Below are 21,832 nucleotides of genomic sequence, written 5' to 3' on the forward strand. Positions count from 1 at the left end.
CACTCTGTGTGCACTCCTTGTTTTGATTCGAAATGAATATGGATTTGTTTTTTCTAATGAATAATTGGGAGGCCAATCTTGCCTTAGTATTTAGAACTAGCATCAGAGCATGCATGCAGTTCCTTAAAATGTATGGTGCATCATGGCATCAAACAGCGCGCCATGGAGCATGATTTGCACTAAACATTGTTTGGGGGCTCAAAGCTTGGCCATGTCTTTAGAAAAACAGTGGCACTTGAGGATGATTGTTTAAATAAGAGCTTATTCCAGTTTGGGTAATCACTGCCTTTTTATGCTAGTTTGAGTACCTGTGCCTTTTAAATCTGATGTTATATTTGACTTGCATGCAGAGCTAATGGTATTACTCAATATGAAATTGGCAAAGAGTTTGGCATTAGTGGCAACAAATTGTTTTATGTAATCAAAAACTTGGAGTCACGAGGCTTGTTGGTGAGGCAGTCCTCAATATTTCGAGGGGAAAGGCCGATTGCTACAAACCTAATACATCTGAAACGCTTTGCTAAAACTGTGAAGCTTGGATCTCAACAAAGATTTGAGATTCAAAAAGCTGGGCTGGACCATGGAAAAAGTGATGCTAAAGCAACCGAAGGATCAAAGCATGAAGGAGATGTAAAAGGTGTTCTTGTCAATGATGACCTGCCCGCTTTAAAATCCATATGCAAGAAATTAGAGGAGGCGCCCAAGAAGGTTTTAGTCATAGCAGATTTAAAAGTGAACTTGGGTTACCGATTGACACGTGGTCACCGGGAGTGGAGGAGGGTAATAAATTTTGGACTTTGAATGTGTAGGGATGAGTAGGCACAGTATGCTACAAAAGAAGTTTATAAGTGTGTTGTGTGATTACACAGATACTTGGAAGGCTGGTGGGAGCAGGGATGGTTGAAGTCTTTGAAGCTAAAGTTGAGAATAAGGTGTGCTACAACATGTTCCTTAACACTGGAGTGCTTTTTTATGAACCACACTGATGCTTACTGTGAGGTTCATGCAGGTGCTTCCATGTCTTCGTCTTTTGAAACCATTCGATCTGAAAGCATTCAACAGCAAGGACAACCGTGCCAATTCTGAGCAGACAGAGTCAGATCGAAGTGCAAGAGGAGCAAAACGTGGCCAAATCACAGAACAGGTTGCTGAGCTGTCCATAAATCGTCAAATATATGAGATCATTAAGCAAGGTGGCACAGAAGGAGTGCCAGTTACAGAGGTAAGTAATTTTTTTCCACATTTCAAACCGCACGTTGAAAAGTTCTCATCCATGCCATGGTCTGTGTCTCCCTTCTTTTTCTGCCAGATCTTTTCAAGCCTTGGTCTTAACAATAGGAAAAACTATTACCGCTTGTCGGACATGATTCCCAAGCATGGTCTCCATTTGAGAGTGGAAAATCACAAGAGGTCCACACAGTACCGCGTGTGTATTCCTGCAGACCCATTTTGTGTCCCGTCAGATTTTAAGGATAGGACAGAAAGCAGGGATTCTAGCAGAGACAGCAAAGTGAAGGAAGTAAGCCAATTGTCAGCTGAGGCCAACACATCAATGGAGACCTCTGCAGGAGAGCAAATTTTTAAACAGCCCACAGAAGGGGCTTGGTTGAGTGAAAATATTGTTTCTGAGGATGGAAATATCATAGTGGAGGAGAGATCGGACGTGATTGGTTTGGATATGGTACCATACAATGACATTGAAAACCTAGAAGCAAGTGAGCAGATACCGATGCCCGTAAGCAACATTCGGAGTTCGGCTCCACTTATATCCATGAATGATGCTAGTCCCATTGCCCTTTCAGTATCTAGCCAGCGTACTGTGGCATTGTCTTCGGCACATACACAGCGGGAAATATGGATAATGGAACGATTGGAGGTAATTTTTTTAAATGGTCCATCTGTTTCTTTTTTTTTTTTTCCAAGAAAAAGATCCTTCTATTAGTTAATGAAAACTGCCCGTAGGGCTACAACCACCTCTGCAAGAGAGGGCTACAACAAACATGATGGGGAGACTCTCCCAATGAAAGAACAACATATATACAATGAGGCTAAATCAAGAGATGGGAGGAGGGAAGAGCCACACAGGTGGTCGGTAGTGCCATCTGAGCACACCCTGGACACTGGTTAAGAAAGGCCCAGGGCTCCAGAGTCGAAGGAAAGCCTCGCGGCGCCCCCGCATGCGGTCGGAGCTGCCCTGTAGTCCCTCTAGCTGTCCTCTGAGAGTATGGATCAGCTCTAGCCAAAAGTCACAAACAGTCTCTGCTGGTGGCACAGAGCGAGCCTCAAAAATGCGGAAACAGCGGGCCCGCCAGATGAACCAAAGTGTCAGGCCACTGATGAGCTCCCAACACTCCTCTCTCTCACTGCACCACTCCTGTGGAGTAAGCTCTGTAGCAGGCTGGAGTGTAGGTCGCCCCCCCTGTATCACTATCATCCTGCTAGTGGAAGATAGCTCAAACTGAAGTGCCGGGCCCGTGAGAGTGGACCAAGCCGCTGCCCCCCAAGTGTACTGTCTAGCCGTGGAGAGAGTAGGCATCAGCCGAAGAACTCGTAGCCACACCTGCTGGGCCGAGGGACAGTCCCAAAGACAATGACGCTGACTCTCCACCAACTGGTCACAGGCTGCACATGCGGTCGAGAGACCACTATGCACAAGCCAGCTCCCTACTGTTGTAGCTCTGTGTGCAACCAGCCACTGAAAACTGGAGTCCCACAGACTCTGCCAAAAGGCTGCCAAGAACTCGACTGTGGGGCCCTCCTCCTGCCAATGACGTGCTGCAGCTGGGCGGGCCTCTCTCTGTGTTGCAAGTATATGACGTCCAAGCCGAACAATGTACTGAAAGAAGGGGACTCCTGGGTGGTCTGCAGAAGAGAAGGGGTCCCTCCATAGCCACTCACCAGGATCCCACTGTACTCGTGCCAGTGGACAACACTCCCAAGCCCATAGCCTCCAGTGTCCAGTCTCAAGAGCTGCTGGGTCAGGGTCTATGACGCAAGTCCTCCCACGTATGCCCACAACTCGGATCCTCTGGAAACAACACTCTGCTACCTGCGGGGCCTCTACTGCAACTCGCTGTAATCGTCCCCCACCCTGAAGCTCGAAGAACAGGGCTGGGACAGCCTCTGAGCAGGCCCTGACTGAAATGAGAACCTCCGGTCGTGTGAAGGCTCCCATCCACCGGGGTGCTACTGGCTCGAGAGGCACGAGCCACTCTGCTGGAACTGACTCTGAGATGTCCTGACACATGCTCTGCACCCCTCTCATGCCCTGTAGCTGGAAACCTTGCATCTCCTCTGACAAACCTGTGAACTCTAGCCAGTCACCTAGAGAGCGAGCTGGACCTGCTGCCATGGGACCTCAGGAAACATGAGGCCGACTACCAACCAAGTGGCCTCTCTGAGTGCTAACCATGGGGTTCCAGACGAGGGACTGCCGTAGGCGCTCCTTAGTGCACGTCGGCTGTCTCTGCTCCAGGCCACGCCGTAAGAGCTCCCAAGATCGAAGCAAACTCACAGCGAAGCGGTCCTCCAGTCTCCTGCTCAAACCAACTCGGCGCATCTCTGCAAAGATCCATCTGGTCGAAGGTTGCCAAGGGCCTCCTGACTGAGGCACCCTGGCACGAAGCCTCTGTAGCAAGAACTCCTTCTAGGGCTCCTCTCCTGGAAGAAGTCCTCTGACTATGAACTTCCCAAGAAGAAATCTGCTCTGCTGTGCTGGATCAGTGATCCCAAGCCCTCCCTGAGAACAAGGAAGCGTGATGACCGACCAAGCCACCTTGGCTCGGGCTATCTGAGTGTCACGTCCTGACCAAAGGAAGTTCCTGATCAGCCTCTCTACCTGGCTGATACAAGAGCTCGAGAAAGTGATGTACCACATAGTCGCCAACAGCACCTGGTTGGCAACTACTACTCTACCAGCCAGCGAAAGTCGTGCTGAGCTCCAATGTAACAGCTTTCTTCTGATGGATAGGAGAAGAGGAGCAATCTGCTGCTCGGGAGACAAGTCCAAACCAACCTGACAACCCAAGTACTGAACTGCAGTCCCTGGGGGAATCCACCTAAAGCCCTCTCCTAGCATTCAATCTGGCACAGGAGCACTACCAACCGAGAAAGCCACTGTCTCTCTCCAGTTGATCAGTGCGCCCGATGCACAACAGAAGGTCTCCAAAGCCTGCTCACATCTCTGAAGATTGCTGGCCATCTAAGTGCAAGGCTGAGTCATCGGCAAACTCAGCGTCCAGTAGCTCATCTCCCCGAATAGGGAGTGCTAAGCCTCGTAAACCAACCTGCTGAGACACCAAAAATCTGCTCATCGCCTCCACATAGAACAGAAAAAGAAAGGGGGCAAGAGGACAACCCTGTCTGACCGAGCGTGTGAGCATGAAGCGCTCACCTCTCCCTCCTGCCAAAAGCACCTGACTGTGAGCCTGTCTGTACAAAGCTGACAGCCCTTTGATCCAAGCATCTGAGAAGCCCATCCTGCGTAGAGTGCCCTCTAGAAAGTCCCAGTCAACTCTGTCGTATGCCTTATCAAAATCGAGAAGAAGAATCACAAGGTCCTCACCACGGAGCCGTGCCAGGACAGAAGCCTCCCAGAAAGTAAAGATGTTGTCAAGGATACTGCGTTACTTGACAAAACCTGTCTGAGTCTGTAACCGGCCTGTTAACTTCAAAAAGGGCGGTAGACTTTACTTCAAACCTTGATTTAGCTTTCACCCATTATTAGTCGTGTAATGGAAATGGCCTATTAACTTATGAGAATAGCGGAATTAAGAGAATTAGAGTGAGCAACTTTGAGAGCATAGATGGTGGACTTAATTGGTAGTAGCAACTTGATCATAACACTTAATTAACTAGGTATGAGCAATACCTTTGCGCGCGCGCGCGCGAGAGAGAGAGAGAGAGAGAGAGAGAGAGAGAGAGAGAGAGAGAGAGAGATTTTAGAGAATATGACAACAGTTGAGGACCGGATTTATGTGGAGCCGGTCCCCCCTCCAAAAGGCATTTGTATTATAGATTCTCTCATTAAGAGAGACTTGGTACAATACAATCTTTGTGTTCCTTGAGACCTCTTTGGCAGTATGGAGATGGAAGCTTCATACACCAAGCTTTTGCATAATATCAACAATCAATCTTAGCTTGAAAACAATCAAGAACTTGTGAACATCTTAGTCTTTGTGTTCCCTAAATCATTTGAGTCAATGAAGATGTATACTTTTATGCATCAACTTGTGCCTAAAGCAACAATTAATCTACCTTGCAATACAATTAATCTAGTTGCATTAAGTAACTAATCTTCTTGCAATAAACCATTGGTCTTCTTGCAATAAGTATAACATGCACTTTGTAGAAAGCATTAACTATCCCAAGCTTCAGTCCCAAGACCTCAAACACCTTCGAAGGTGGAGAGAGCTAGCAGGGAATGAGGGTAGGGAAGAGGAAGAAGAAGTATTCCATAGGAGAAAGACATAATTCCTCACTTATCATCACTCTTCTTGCGTAGCATACATAATACCATAGTAATGAAGATGGAGAAGATGGAAAGCTTAAGCATTGAAGCATGGCTCTTGGTTGGATTTACACTCCATATCCAAGAGTGTTGGTGTAGGCTCTCAACTTCTCAAGGAGCTTGGAGAAGGAGATGGAGCTCTTGCACCTTGCCTAGCACACAATGAGAGTGTTTGTGAGTGTGTGTGGGTGACTATACCCCCTAAGCAACCCCCTAGCTTGCTTGGGTCGACCCCCCCTTGTAGCTCATGCTTAAAGCTCATTGGACCCCTCCAGGCCTAGCCAATCATAAGCAGGAGGCAACAGGCAGCAAGGGTAGCCTTGAGACAAGTGTCCCCCCTTTCCCCTTTGAGAGAGAGGGCTAGATAAATGCAAAATCAATTAATTAAATCTCCTAAATTATCATTGGACCCCTTGGGTGGCCAACCAATAGGCTTCAGGCACACAATGAGGGCAACATGAGGAGGAACTTGACAAGTGTCCCTTTTGCTTTCTTTGTACCATGCATGCCTTGTGTGAGTGTGTGGGTGTTCTCTCTCATCCCCTCTCATGTAGGGCTCGCCCCCTCCTTGTAGGGATTGAATCTTTGACTTTTTGACACCTCAACCCCTCATGCATAGGCCTAGTTCCCACCACAAGCTTGGCCCTTAAGCACTTTAAGCTTGGGCTAGGTTCTCACCTCAAGTGCAACCCTAACATCTCAAGCATGTCAAGCACCTCGAGCATCTCAATCATTAAGCACCTCAAGCATCTCAAGCACCTCAATCATCGAGCACCTTAGTCATCAAGCATGACAAGTAGGACAAGCATCTCGAGCTGGGTTGGATTCTCGCGCCTCAAGCTCAACCCTAGTTTACCTAAGGTCAAAGGACTTTTACACATATTATTGGAGGTCTGCAATGAAGCTAATCCTACGGTCTTATGCTCCATTGGTTAGCCTTGCTCTTTGATAGACCATCTCTCATTTGGGCCCCTTTACCAATGGCCCCGTGTTGAGATAGATCTAAAAGCACATGTCTATATCTGAACCCTTGTTCTCGTTTATTCTCCCACATTAAGTGATCAATTTAATATGAGAAAATCATTTGGGTTGGTTAGATATTAGTTTTTATGACATTACCTCTCTCTTGACATCATAGTCATCCTCGACTATGAGGTAAATATGGTAAAGTCTCACCCATTAGTCCATTGGTCTTAGCGGGTAGAGGATCCATTTTTACCCTACGACATCATTCCAGAGTGGATGACTAATCCACTTGGTGCTTGAGAGACATTGTCTGCCGCAAGCATGTCTACTCTTTTTAGTCCATATCATACTTCCAGAGTAGAGTGACAAGTTCTACCTGGTGTTTGGGAGACGTAGTCACCACAAACATGATCCTAAGTATGCATACTTCTTAAAATTTGTGCACGAAACATAAAAAGAGAGTCTTATAAGACAAAAACATGGATCATTTAAAATGCATTTCTTTTACATTTGCTTACTCTTCTGTGTCATTGTAAGCATCATTAACAAGGTTCATATTATCCTTAAGCTATGTTCTTTGCATGCATTTAGCATCTTTGAAAGGATAATTCTTAATTTAAATAAGATACTGTCAGTAATCTTACCATTTCTTAATACCTTGTGTTTGTGTCGAAGGATGAACTTGGGTTGGAGCTTGTTTGCTTCATCCTCGATCTCTGGTGGGTCTTCATTTATAGCCTTTATTGGTGAATCTCCTTGATAAGGCTCGAATAGGCTCTCATGAAAAATGATATATATGAGCCAGTAGTTGGGCAACTTTAATTGATAAGCCATCTGATGAATGGCCTTGAAATTCTAGAAGGGGCCATAGTATCTTTGTGCTGACCTAGCATAATACCTTTAATGGCCCGTAGAATTCTTGTGTGTAATTTGCCTTAGATGAGCCTTGGGGAAGTTTTTTTATTTTTATAGTAAGACCCAACTTTTTCTTCTTTTTCTTTAAAGGATAAGGCTCTTTTGTGCCTAATGGCAGGAGCCTCTTTTGCCTAGCTAATAGATGAATATAGCCTGTTTAATCTTTTAAAAAGATTCGTTTTGATCTCGGCTATACTCCTTTGCAATGAAGATCTTCCCAGGTACCTTAAGCTACAAGGGACGTTTAGATCTTCCGTCTTTAGCCTCGAAAGGTACTTTCCCCTTAGAAGTATGTTCATGTTATTAGAGACATACTGTTGTTAGGGTAAGTACTTCTCCCATTTTGAGCATTGATCTACCTCGAATCACAAGCTTTTAGTAGATCAAGGATCATTAGTTTTGTGATTTTCCTTTTGGCCATCCGTTGGAATAGTAGGCCAACATAAGAGGATTACTCTAGTTCTGATAGATACTATCAGAAATTAATGGTCATGGTAGGATTTCTATCCGACACAATTAGACGCTGGCAAGCCATGGTCCTTCTATCATACTTCATCTTTTGGTATACCATACATTTTGAAACATACTCTTGTATGGTAAGCCAATACAAGTATGCTTTTATTCCTAAAAGAATAAATTCGAATTCCTCTTTGCCCCACATATGGGAGGAGCATGGGAAGTGAGGAAGATATAGCCTATTGAGGTATGGAAGATAACCATCCTCTAACGTGAGTGGTTCTTTTTCTTCCATTTGTAAAGGCTATTATCATATCCCTAAAGCCTCGGTTAGAAGCATATTTAACTATCATAAAACATAGTTCATTGTAAGTTGCTATTGATACCCTATCTACCCTTGGCCATCGGGAAAGTGCATCGGCTACATGTTGTGCTTGCCAGCAATGTAAGCAATGTAAAATTTAAATTGCAAAAAGAAATTTGCCCACCTCATTTGATTGTCGAAGAGCTTGGTTCGTATCATGGATGGAGTCCGCAAGAAGTACTTCCATGTGTCAACGGCATATAAAACAGCTCGTAGTTTCTTTTGTATATGTCCAACATTCGCTCATTGGATTTGAGTCTTTGAATCTTGTATTCTATGGTATTCCCTTCTTAAAGAAAATTTTTGCTTGAAGGCATGCATCCAGGCATTACATTGGACCTCAAATAGCTTTGAGAGATCTCGTAGTGTAAGCATAAGTTGAGAGATAAGTTTCTCTTTGAACTTTTCAAAAATATTTTTCTCTCTTTGTAGTCCATGTACACTTAACGTTCTTTTTTGTTAAGTCATCTATTGGACCTGCTATAAGCATGAATTTTTCCTATGAAGCATCTCTAGTATGCACTCATACCTTTAGAGTTTCGCAACTCATGTAGACTCCTTGGATTAGGCCATCTTTTTATTACCTCTACCTTTTGTGGTTCCATACAAATACCACCTTTAGAGATAATGTGACCTAATTATTGAATCTCTTTAAAATAAATAAATAAAAAAAATCCACTTTTCTTTTGGTTAGAGAAAAACCTAATCTCTCTCAAAACTTACCAGTTCATGCTATTGCCTGCTGAACTCCTCTTGTGGAGCTTATAAAGCTCAATAAGGAGGCTTATTAGGTAGTGAGCTTCATGGTAAAAGCTCCATTGCATGGTCATTGTCCCCTCATTGTGGAGATAGCTCATGGGGGTATCATCAATAAAAACATTTTGGAATCCATTTAGGAATGTAGACAATTCTAATTCCTCTTGATTCCCGTATTTTTTTTATTGTTATTGGTTGAAACATTGAATTCATTTACAGACTTTCTAACAAAAATCATGTATATGAATATATAGATTTCATTAACTTGTGAAAGGAATGCATATTTACAAGGGATAGGATACTACCGGACTCATAAACATGTATGTACATATCTCCTAGCTTAGGAAAAACAAAAGCCTTTTGCTATGAGCGTCCTCTTTTGGAGTTTCCAGCATAGAAACTCAAGGCGGGTTGTTGCGTGCATTTCTTTGGGGACAAGCACGATAGACATGCCCTTGCTGTCCACACTTGTAGCATTTGTTATCCTTACGATAACACTCTAGCTCTGTTGGAGAGAGTCTATTCTTACCTTTGTAGACTCCTTTCTCCTTAGCTTTGTTATCGGTGTTGCTAGAGTTGCCTTTGGAGGAAGTTTGAGCATTATTCCTCCCTCTAGGTTCATTTTGATCCTTCACTTCCATGGGCTTAGAGTTTCTCTTAACCCCTTGTTGGAAATTGATTTGAGATGCGACCATAGTATGGTGTATGACTGCCGATATGGCATTAGGCCTTTTTGAGTTAATATACTCGGCCATCTCCCGCACAAAATTGTTGCTTTTGCTCCTCAAAGCTTATCTTTTTGTAGACACTGGCTTTGAGAAGTAAATCCCAAAACTTATCTACATACTTCTAGATAGACTCGTAGGGAGAGAGTTTCAAGCTTTGCCATTCTGTGAGGACATTGTCTTTAGTGTTGCTTGCCAGAAATTGTTTCATGATGGAGGCTCTTAAAGCCTTCCATGTCCTTGGAGCTTTCCTTTGGGCTCGTAGGCTAGCCCACCATTCACGAGCGGAGCTCTGAAAATGCATAGATACCTGACGCAGTTTAGAGGACTCCATGAAGTCCTCATCACCAAAGGCCACATCAAACTGTTGGATGAAGGCCAAGATCTTGTCCGTAGCACCAAAGGTGCCATCATAGGTAAGAAAAGTGGTGTCCTTTCCTCCCTCCTTGAACTTCTTCAGCTTCTTGGACCTTCTCCATACCGGATAGGACTTGCGATGGTTTTTCCTTTTGTACTCTTTGAGAGAAGAGCCGCTACCTTCATTGGAATATGAGGAAGGTGATGAAGATGGAGAAGAGGGTGACCTCTTTCTCTCCTTTTCCTTCTTTTGGTACCTCTCTTCCTTTTTGTGATAACGAGGAGGACTTTCCGGCAATCTTTCTCTCTTGGGGGGAGTTGGAGATCGTTGAGGCTGCCGTCTTCTTGGAGCCACATCTTCAGAAATATTGGGAGAATCACTTCTTTCTCCTTCTCTTGGGGAAGGCTCTATAGTAGAGACTTCACCTTTCTTCTTGGATGGAGGTAAGCCCGCTAGTAATCGTTTAAGCGCTTCATATGGGTTCTCCTCTTCTCTCACCGTAGAGAGCCCTCTCTTGGAAATCTCTTGAAGAGACTTCTCAGGTGCTCTCTCTTTTGGGGGAGTTTGGAGAATCCCATAACTATGAAGTTGTTGGAAAACTTCACCTTGTAGGGCTGGGTTTCCCATAGCTTGTTGCAGCTTAGAAACAAGACACTTGATAAACATGGGAGCATCATCATTAGCACCTTCATGTGCAAAATCAAAGTTATCAATGCTCGTTCTACTCTCTTGATTATTTTCAGCCATGTAAACAAAATTTATGTATGTAGTTAATATATGCTTTGGCAATTCAAAACCTTAGTTGCCACTCCTCTTAGCCTTTGAAAATCGGCTCTTAAGTATCTACACCCACGGCTCAAAGTGGTTAATTATAGAGAGTAGAGGAGTAGGTCTAACATAGCAGAGTTGCTGAGGGCTACCTCCTTTCGGACTTCTTATGGCTCAATAATGGTAAAGCTGTAGGCAAGTCTAAAAACACTCCATTATTAAGTCCAAAGCTCCCGAGGTTTGCACCATCCCCCACATAGTGCGCTCAACAAAACCGATAATAGATCCCAGTTCCACTTACCCTAATATAATTAACAACATCAACCATTTATAGGCTACTTAAGGACCTCTCTTCTTAAGCAAGAAAAGCGAAACCAAATGCTTTGATACCAATGTAATGGAAATGGCCTATGAACTTAGAGAATAACGGAATTAAGAGAATTAGAGTGAGCAACTTTGAGAGTATAGATGGTGGACTTAATTGGTAGTAGCAACTTGATCATAACACTTAATTAACTAGGTATGAGCAATACCTTTGCGCGCGCGCGCGCGAGAGAGAGAGAGAGAGAGAGAGAGAGAGAGAGAGAGAGAGAGAGAGAGAGAGAGAGAGAGAGATTTTAGAGAATATGACAACAGTTGAGGACCGGATTTATGTGGAGCCGGTCCCCCCTCCAAAAGACATTTGTATTATAGATTCTCTCATTAAGAGAGACTTGGTACAATACAATCTTTGTGTTCCTTGAGACCTCTTTGGCAGTATGGAGATGGAAGCTTCATACACCAAGCTTTTGCATAATATCAACAATCAATCTTAGCTTGAAAACAATCAAGAACTTATGAACATCTTAGTCTTTGTGTTCCCTAAATCATTTGAGTCAATGAAGATGTATACTTTTATGCATCAACTTGTGCCTAAAGCAACAATTAATCTACCTTGCAATACAATTAATCTAGTTGCATTAAGTAACTAATCTTCTTGCAATAAACCATTGGCCTTCTTGCAATAAGTATAACATGCACTTTGTAGAAAGCATTAACTATCCCAAGCCTCAGTCCCAAGACCTCAAACACCTTCGAAGGTGGAGAGAGCTAGCAGGGAATGAGGGTAGGGAAGAGGAAGAAGAAGTATTCCATTGGAGAAAGACATAATTCCTCACTTATCATCACTCTTCTTGCGTAGCATACATAATACCATAGTAATGAAGATGGAGAAGATGGAAAGCTTAAGCATTGAAGCATGGCTCTTGGTTGGATTTGCACTCCATATCCAAGAGTGTTGGTGTAGGCTCTCAACTTCTCAAGGAGCTTGGAGAAGGAGATGGAGCTCTTGCACCTTGCCTAGCACACAATGAGAGTGTTTGTGAGTGTGTGTGGGTGACTATACCCCCTAAGCAACCCCCTAGCTTGCTTGGGTCGACCCCCCCTTGTAGCTCATGCTTGAAGCTCATTGGACCCCTTCAGGCCTAGCCAATCATAAGCAGGAGGCATTACAAGCAGCAAAGGTAGCCTTGAGACAAGTGTCCCCCCTTTCCCCTTTGAGAGAGAGGGCTAGATAAATGCAAAATCAATTAATTAAATCTACTAAATTATCATTGGACCCCTTGGGTGGCCAACCAATAGGCTTCAGGCACACAATGAGGGCAACATGAGGAGGAACTTGACAAGTGTCCCTTTTGCTTTCTTTGTACCATGCATGCCTTGTGTGAGTATGTGGGTGTTCTCTCTCATCCCCCCTCATGTAGGGCTCGCCCCCTCCTTATAGGGATTGAATCTTTGACTTTTTGACACCTCAACCCCTCATGCATAGGCCTAGTTCCCACCACAAGCTTGGCCCTTAAACACTTTAAGCTTGGGCTGGGTTCTCACCTCAAGTGCAACCCTAACATCTGAAGCATGTCAAGCACCTCGAGCATCTCAATCATTAAGCACCTGAAGCATCTCAAACACCTCAATCATCAAGCACCTCAAGCTCCTTAGTCATCAAGCATGACAAGCAGGACAAGCACCTCGAGCTGGGTTGGGTTCTTGCGCCTCAAGCTCAGCCCTAGCTTACCTAAGGTCAAAGGACTTTTACACATATTATTGGAGGTCTTCAATGAAGCTAACCCTAAGGTCTTATGCTCCATTGGTTAGCCTTGCTCTTTGATAGACCATCTCTCATTTGGGCCCCTTTACCAATGGCCCCGTGTTGAGATAGATCTAAAAGCACATGTCTATATCTTAACCCTTGTTCCCGTTTATTCTCCCACATTAAGTGATCGGTTTAATATGAGAAAATCATTTGGGTTGGTTAGATATTAGTAACATGTTGATGTCCAGGTGTCATATTCATTGATGGAATTGAAAAACCAGCTATACCCAAGTTGCCTTGTGACACCCCAAACTGACCTTGTGTGCCTTGAAATCCTGGGTGCAAACCAATGTTTGCATACATGGGGTTGGGCGCCATGCCTTGCATACCCGTAAACACTATTCCTGGCATGCCAAAATTGCCTTGAACTTGATGTGCTATTGATGAAGATTGTATGAACTCCATAAATATTGGATTCTCCATCAATTGCTTGAACATGGTCACAGCAGTAACAACCTGCAAAGTTTTCTCTGCTTGGCCTGAACTCTCGCCAATTTCATGTGCAGTTGGAATAGGCTGTCTATCCTCTGAAGAGGAACCCTCTTCCTTGTTGACATCCATCTTGTATCCAAAGAAAGACTCGTAGCCTTTCTCACCTGTAAATCCAAAGAAAGACTCGTAGCCTTTCTCACCTGTATCCAAAGAAAGACTCTCGTAGCCTTTCTCATCTGTAAATCCACTCGATCTACTTTCAAACTCTCTGTGTTTTCAAGGTCATCCCAAACTCTCTGTGTGTCTTTAACCCAAACTGACCAAGGCTCACTTTTTGAGGAAAAAGTGATTTAATCCCGTTGATGGAACCATGTAATCGGCCTGTTAACTTCAAAAAGGGCGGTAGACTTTACTTCAAACCTTGATTTAGCTTTCACCCATTATTAGTCGTCTATTCTACCTGTGCTATAATGACACAAGAGAGGGGAAAGGGATACAGGCTGCCAAATTGCACCTGTATGAGAAGACCGACACCAGATTGGCCCCTAAATTAGGCGCCCCTTTCGGTATTTCTTTATTCTTTAACAGAGGGAATAAAAGCTGTGGTTCCCTACAAGCTGCCCCGCACAACCTTGGCTGAATGTCAACTGTTCTGGCCCAATTTCGGCAGCATAACTGTACTAGGACCCTTCACAGTCAGTATTCCCACGCATTGGATGACTTCCCCGACGCATACGGACACTTTGCAAAACCTGGCGAGAATCTGCAGCACGCTGAATTCTCTGTTTTTTGCCCCGAAAATGCGCCAGATCACCTGTACAACGGTCCCCTTGCGTCCCCGAACCTCCTGGGGTATTAGGGTCCGTTTAGGGCCGAAACCCTAAACCTGCAAAAATACACAGCAGGCTGTAATTCCCTGTTTTGGGCTCCGTTTCGCATGCCGGTCGCATCTGTAGCAAGACCTCGAGTTCCCGCACCTGTAGGGCTACTTGCCCTTTGAATCGGACAAGATTTCGGGCGTGAAACCTCTCCGAATTCACCTGTACCTGCGGGGGATTAGCCGCTAGCTAATCCAGTACCTGTGCAAGAGGCTCTTGCCTTGGCAATCGCGTATGAACCCACACAACTGTACATTGGTCAATCTGATGAGCCCACTAGAGGGGCATAACCATAAAGAATAGGGGAGAGAGAGAGCAGTGAGAGGTGTGCAGGTCATGACATCCTGCACCTCACTGTACATAGAGGGTAAGCCAGCACTCCATTGAAGCTCTCCCACCTATGACAACACTCAAAAACGAGCTCACAGCTGAAAATCACGTTTTTTCCTTCTCTTTAAGTAGTAAACTGGCCTCAGAGTGCCAAGTGTCACTCATTTGTGCGTTTTCCCACTTTAGACCCTCCGGTCTAAAAATATCTCACCTGCAGCCTCTGTTGACTTGGCCAGAGAGTAACAAAATGATCCCCATGTCAAACTGCACGTAATGACGCGAAGACATTTTGCCGTCCAAAAATAGCAGTCCCTAAAATTTAGGAGTTTCTGCCATTACGTTCTTCTAGGTCATCTGACCCTCTTTGTACACTGCAGCCACACCCAGAACTGAAATGTAGCCTATGTAGCAAAGGATTTCGTTTTGGTTGGCCAATGACCCCACTTTGGCTAACCATAGTCCTTGTCCAACCTTAGTGCTCTTTAGCCCTCAGGCCTGGACTCTCTTTGAACAGTTCCACACTGGCTATGCAATGCAGGGCAGTTAGATTTCCAGAGGGGTGTTTCCAAAAGGTAAAACAAACGAAATTCCCCAAAGAAAGAGAAAATAAACAAAAATGGAATTGCCACTGGCTGGTGACAGAGTCCCATGTATAAGGCTCTCTAGAAGTGGCTGAATCCTCAAACTCAGAGCCTTGGCAAGAATTTTGTATGCTGAGTTGAGGATGGTGATGGGACGCCACTGTCGAATCTCATCCAAGGAGCCACCCTCCTTAGGAATGAGGTAGATCAGGCCCTCACTCATGCTGTCATGCATCACTCCTGTGTGCAAAATGTACTGAAAAGCATTACAAAGATCTGGGCCAAGCAAGTCCCAGTACTCCAAGAAAAAGCTGGGAGTCAACCCATCCTCACTTGGACAGCTACCATGAGGGAGGGCCCTAAGAGCCGTGTGCAGCTCCTCAAGCTGAAGTGGCATCTCAAGCCTCTGGCGCATCTCCTTTGTCACAAGACATGGCATCTGTGCCGAAACCTGCTCCCTGCATGCATCCTGCTGCTCTGACTGGGGCTCAGCCGACAGGAACTCACGGTAAAAGTCAGTAGCAACTGCACGCATATCCTCGGGCTCACAAGCAACTGACCCATCGGGCCTCCTCAACTGAATGACCTTGGCATGCGAGTGCCGAGGTCCCACTGTCTCAAAAAAAGCACCAGTCACTCCATCTGTTTCTTTTGCTCTTTACTCTTTCAAGCAAGTTGTTGTGTAGAATATGTGTAGTGTAAAGGAAAACTTTTAACAATGAAAACACGTTGTGAAGCTCCAGCCAGCACTTAAGAACTTTAATTTATTAATTTTTGGCTTCTCTTAGAAAGTTGAAGAGCTTCAACAAGACCATCTTCGCATAGAAACAAAAAATCCTAGTCTTCCTCTGTGCGCCGTGATGTGCTTCAATTTTTAGGAGGTAAAGGCTGAATGACAGGTACTTTTTCATGTGGAATGTTTGTAATCCTTTAGATTCAAAAAAAGAAAGTGGAGAGAGGGCACTGCAGGTGTTTCCTGCACTTTTGGTATTTTGACAAATACCTTCCCGCACTTTGGCATTAGACATTTTAACTGGCCCTGATGCTTAATGCAAGTGTTGGCTTGCAATGATCCTTGACATTACCAATGTTTTAAAGCATCAAGATTTAAAAGTGGTGTTGACATTGACAATCTTCTTATGCATTGAGATTGAGGACGTGAGTCGTAATGCTTCTCCTCCCAGGGTATTTTATTATCTATATGTGACAAATGAAGCACCCTTTTTTGTCTGATTTACAGAGAGAGAGTTTTGTTCTTCGGAGCGAGTTGCACAAGTGGTTGGAAGAACTCGAATGCAGAACAAACTCTATTTTAGACAGGAAGACAGTTATTCGTAACCTTCAAAGATTGGAAAAGCAAGGCAGATGCAAATGTATATTAGTTAGCCTTCCTGGTGTCACAAACTATGGTCAGATGCGTACGGTAGATGTGGTGCTACTACCATCTGTTGAGGTAGGTCCAGAGCTTCTTTCTGAAATCTATGAGCGACAACGGGCATTTGATATGCAAATTCGCACACAAGGTGTATGTCGTCGAAGAAAAATAAAGGCTGACATACAAGTTCCTACAATGAGTGGGCTGATGAGGATGCCCAAAACAGAGGTCGTGGATAAAGGAGGAACATTGCAAGATAATGGCTTTATCTGTGCCAAGCTTGTTCGGTGCAGAATGCTTCATCGGTTTTTTTGGCTCTATGTTACTGGAGATGCGGATAATAACAGCCATGTTAAGGCAGTTTTGGAACACCCAACCACTAGTTCTAGTGGAATATTTTCTCTACTTGCTGCTGTACAATCAATGCCTTTAGAATTGTTTCTTCAAGTGATTGGTTCAGCGAAACATATCAAGGGGCTCACTGAATGCTGCAGACGGGGAATGAAGCTTTCAGACCTGCCCACAAGGGAGTCTGAAGCATTGCTAGACATCAATGCTAGTGGCCGCGTTGCTTGGCTTGTAGATATCTTACGACGATTAAAGGTATAATTCAATGGCCTTGATTTTTTTTCGGTTTAGAAATTTATTGTACAGATTGTTTACGATTTGGGATGCTTGGCTGGTAGATGTACCATGACTGCTGAAAGAATGAAGTAAACTTGAAGAATAATTTAATGTACATTTAACTCCCTTTGTACCTTTATAAAACTAAGTTTTTCAGTTTTTTGTAGCTGCTTCGAATTGTAATGATACCTGCTGCTTCAGACTCAACATCGGCCAAGCAATCTCGAATAGGTGTAGCATATGCCTTGGAACTTAAGCCTTTTATTGACGAACCTGGTGTTGATCCTCCTTCCTCAATATCTGCTCATTTTCTCAATTCTGGTCCTGCTCCAAGGCATTTTTTTGACCTTTCTTCTTTGGAGAATCTGGAAGAGTACTGGGGAACTCTAGAGTATTTTTTCCGGGGTTCAAACTCTGCTGCGGCAAGACGTATTTTTCCAGGCTCAACGGTTCCAGAGGTATGCTGCCCCCACTTTTCAATTTCATAAAGAGCGTTTGCAAGGTTACTCTGACACTTTTGTTTGGGGAAGCTCTTTGGAGCTCGATCCTGGTCATCTTTACGGGTCATGTCGATGGATCAACGGATTGAGCTTCAAAAACGTATAAACGCAGATGATAACAAGCGGCTGCATTATGAAGAATGTGTTCGTATCGCTCGAGAACTGAGCCTCTCACTGGATCAGGTTTGTCAGATGCTTTTCTTTGAAGTAATGGAGTCAAGGAGGAGTATTTGGTCTGATAAATATTGTGATAGGTGCTCTTACAAGAATATATTGCTGCTGGCTGGTATTGTCTTGATGATGTTCCATAATGTTCATTTTATTGAAGGGCAAGTTGCAACAATTTCTTTTTTGCAATATGCAGGTTTTGAATGCTTCATATGAGAAGAATCAGAAAATGAAGTTTCCGAAGTCGTGTAGTACTGAATTAGATCCTTTCAACTCTGAAAAAATCAATATAGCATTGGGAAAGATGTGTATGGCAGCCTCTGATGGCATTGTTGGAGCTACAAGTCTAGAGATTACAAAGGTACAACATCAATTTGATGAGCATTTGAGCACGGAAGCTTTTGCACAGCATTCTTCCCTGGATGAATCACCAGAGGCAGGTAGTAAGAGAAAGAGAGACTCTCTTGGGCTGACAGTGGACGCTTATGAGGATGTAGAGCCAACATTTGCATCTGAGATTAATGTTGTTAAGAAGTTCCGGCCTTTTAGAAAGAGAAAGTTTCCTTGGAAAGATGGCTTAGACAGGTGATATGCAAGAATTTATAATGCTTTTGTAGCAATTTGAAACCGGCAGCAGCTAGCATCTGTATGACTTTTCCTTGGCTGTTTGCAGGGTTGTACTTGCATGCTATACTCGACAAAGAGCACTACTGGGTGCTAGATACAATCGTGTGGAATGGAACACAATACCAGGGCTTCCAGCTCCTCCGGTAACATGTAGGCGAAGAGTAGCTTTTCTAAAGATGAATCCCATTGTTCGCAAAGCTATAGTGGCACTTTGCAACCTTCTTGGAACACGATACACCAAGTTTCTCTGCTCAAAAGCAAAGGCAGCTCAGGGTGCTTCAGAACATGAAGATCCTTTGTTGTGCTGTAATGATTATGGCTGGGATGATTTCAAAGACCCCATACTCTCTGCAGCTGTAAATGACATAATTCTGTGCAAAAAGGCAGGGCGGGCAAGTTCCTCGAAGAAGACAGCAGAAAGCCTGTCTCTAGATAAGAGGAGTCTGAAGGTTATTGGCCCAATTATCTCTGATTTGTCAGACAATAGCAGAACTGCTCAGTCACAAAATAGTGGTAGTCCTTGTTTGCAAACTGATGATTATTCAAATGAACTTGTCCCAAGCATGAGGACTGCAGTTTCTGCAAGGGCAAGGCCAAACCGCAAGCACTTGCGTAAAACTCTGCAAAAGCCGTTGAGGCTGAACCATGTTACCAGTACTCAGCTTGTGCGGAATTCTTTGGGGGCAGCAGTGGCAGTTGAGCTCATCAAGCTAGTCTTTTTGAACTCAGCTGCGGAGTCTCAAGTGTCGGAAATACTAGTACATGCACTGCGCCGTTGCAAAGAAAATGATATTTTTACAGCTTTCAGGTTTCTCAAGGATCAGGGTATGGTGGTATGATCTCATTCTCAGCTCTTGCACCTAGTTAAATGCAGTGATGCACTATGATGCTTTTATTACTGATTGGATGTCATATATGCTTTGTCACCGACCACGTTATGATTTTTTTTTGTTTTTAGGCTTCGGGGGAGTCTGGATTTGCGTTTGTGCTCTCTCCAAAGTTTTTTCAAAATGCTGCTTTTTCTCCTTTTGGTCCTACAACAGCTGAAGAATCAATGAAATTTGAGAATTGGCTTAAGAGCATGAAACCATATCTAGAGCAAGATTGGGTCACCCTTAGGCCTGAGCTAGAATGGGGAGAGCTTTTTTGTCTCTTTGCTGCTGTGTCAGTAGGGTCTCTCTCCATTGCACCTTTCGTACCTGAGAAAGGAATTGGTGAAAAGGATCAAGATGAGGTCATACGAAAGCGTAAGCGAGATGCTTTCAATGTTGAAGATGAACCTGGGGCAGTGAAAATGAGAGTGGGAGGCACGTTTGAGAAAAGTGGTTTTGGCGATCGTAGGGAAAGAGGTTTTCCAGGTATTGATGTGAAAATTTGTACTGCAACAATGCCTTTCGAGAGCCTGCTTGCCATGGATTCGTGCGTCCAGCCATGCGTGGAGTTTCCATTTCAGAGTGAGGCTTCTCCTTCAACATGTAAAGATGCATCAAGGGCGAGCACTTGTCTGGAATCGGTGCCTCCTGCACCAGAGGACATATTGAGCTGCGAGTCTTTTGATATCGACAGTGGTGATGTTGCTGGGTCCAAGGGCTATCCAGAAACGATATCATTGGAGGATAGGGCGGGCTATGTTAAGACTTCTGATCTTGAGCTTGCACTGAAAAAAGCTTGTGTCACTCTTTCAAGTGCCGGGGAAGAGGGATTACGGTTTGAGGAATTAGTCAGATGTCTTGGTAAATGCTGCATATCACAACCTTGTTATTTTATGACATTTTAAGTTTAATTGTGTAATTATTTCTGTAAAAGAAGAAGTCATTTGTCATTTGCTCATCTAGTTCTTACACTCTACTTGCTTAATACTCTACGGAAACAGTTGTTTTGCTTATGAATTCTGGCTTGATGCATTCCTAACTGCAATTCGTTTTGCTGTTCGACAGAAGTGGATGATAATCCTGAAGCAGCTTCTGAGTTGTATGCAAAGCTCTTGTATTCAGGACATGCGAAAGAGGTATGGGATGACAATTTCACTTGATGGCAGTTACCTGTGACAACATTCTGTTTTTCGTTTGTATGTTACAAAGTTACAAACTCATCTTAAAATGATGTTTATACCCTATGTTGATACATAACCAATAAGCTTATCGTAAGATGAAGGGACAAAAATGTAATGTAGGTCTAAGTTGAAATGATCTGAAAATAAATATATCAACGTTCAATGTACGATGTTGCTGAGCCCAAGAAAAGGTTTAGCCATCAATTGAAACACTGTGGAAATAGATCAAACTGAGGTCTATCTAAACCTTTGGTGACAAGGTTGTCGGATAGGGATCTGTACAAAGATCTTGAAAAGAAAGTGTTACCATCCAAACTAGAATGCTAAGAAATTGCAGCCATCCTTAGTTTCCAAACTGTCTTGAGGGGCCAGAATCTAATCCAGGCAAAGAAAATGGCGTGAAGCTCTAGCTGGCACAGGGAGGCAATCACATTTTATAGAAGCCGATAGATCTTCTTTGAAACAAGTAAAAAGTAGAGGAAATGCGGAGAGATCTCCATTGCCGCTCTTCGAGAGTGAGATGACCGTCGAGCTATTCTTCGTGTGGGTCTCCAGGAGAAAACACTTTCTTTGGGGGCAGTAACAAGGGAAATGAATTTGTAGCAGTTGTGTGACCTCATGAAGAAACTATGGGGCTTGAGAGCAACACTGTGTAGTATGTGAGCCTAGTGGTACCGTCTTAGCACGTTAGTGGCGCCAACAATTTACAACATAAAGAAGCAGCAATGTGCCAGCGTGCTAGAAGGGCCCAACAGGGAGTGCACCTGTGAGTTGGCGCCGTGCCAAAAGAAAAATCTATCTTTTAGAGGCAATTTGCACTCCCAAGTCTTTTATAGAATGTTTCTCCAAGAATGGATACATTTTTGGAAATGCTGTAATTTTTACCATGCTTTAAAACTGCTTTTGGGGCCTAGGGCCTTTAAATATGAGGCTAGGGCTCATTCTCTGGCGTGCTTCCTGGAGAAGGTGCAAAGTCTGGAGTACCGGCTTGTACTGTGTTGATGCAATATAAAGAAATACCGAAAGGGGCGCAAGGTTTGGGGCCAATACTCTCTGGGGTGGAATTTCGCCACTCCGTGTCGCGTGTCGTCTCTCTCTCTCTCTCTCTCTCTCTCTCTCTCTCACTTCAGTTGTTATTGAAGTGCTAAAAGTCTATTCAGTCTGTTCTTTTCTATTGGCACATGGTGCTCGTTTTGTGACAGTGGTATTAGAGCATTAGGCATGTGCTTTTTTGAAAGCATACCAGTCTATTCAGTCTGTTCTTTTCTATTGGCACATGGTGCTCGTTTTGTGACAGTGGTATTAGAGCATTAGGC

The 21,832-nt window shown here is 44.0% G+C and overlaps 1 protein-coding gene across 3 annotated transcripts in view; it reads left to right on the forward strand.

Moving 5' to 3' along the window:
• Positions 1-21,832, forward strand: part of LOC147420559 (uncharacterized) — a 126,314-nt gene that overhangs the window by 55,373 nt on the left and 49,109 nt on the right. For 2 of the 3 annotated variants that reach the window (XM_086503935.1, XM_086503936.1), the window contains exons 3-13: positions 351-780; positions 870-932; positions 1,010-1,222; positions 1,310-1,876; positions 16,410-17,147; positions 17,336-17,626; positions 17,699-17,851; positions 18,033-18,421; positions 18,510-19,296; positions 19,422-20,196; positions 20,401-20,471. In XM_086503935.1, the coding sequence (XP_086360061.1) occupies positions 351-780; positions 870-932; positions 1,010-1,222; positions 1,310-1,876; positions 16,410-17,147; positions 17,336-17,626; positions 17,699-17,851; positions 18,033-18,421; positions 18,510-19,296; positions 19,422-20,196; positions 20,401-20,471 (4,477 nt within the window). The remainder of the gene's footprint in view (positions 1-350; positions 781-869; positions 933-1,009; positions 1,223-1,309; positions 1,877-16,409; positions 17,148-17,335; positions 17,627-17,698; positions 17,852-18,032; positions 18,422-18,509; positions 19,297-19,421; positions 20,197-20,400; positions 20,472-21,832) is intronic. The other variant, XM_086503937.1, reaches the window with a different exon arrangement.

The sequence above is a fragment of the Adiantum capillus-veneris genome, chromosome 28 (assembly GCF_014529385.1).
Source record: "Adiantum capillus-veneris isolate H3 chromosome 28, ASM1452938v2, whole genome shotgun sequence".
Lineage (NCBI taxonomy): Eukaryota > Viridiplantae > Streptophyta > Polypodiopsida > Polypodiales > Pteridaceae > Adiantum > Adiantum capillus-veneris.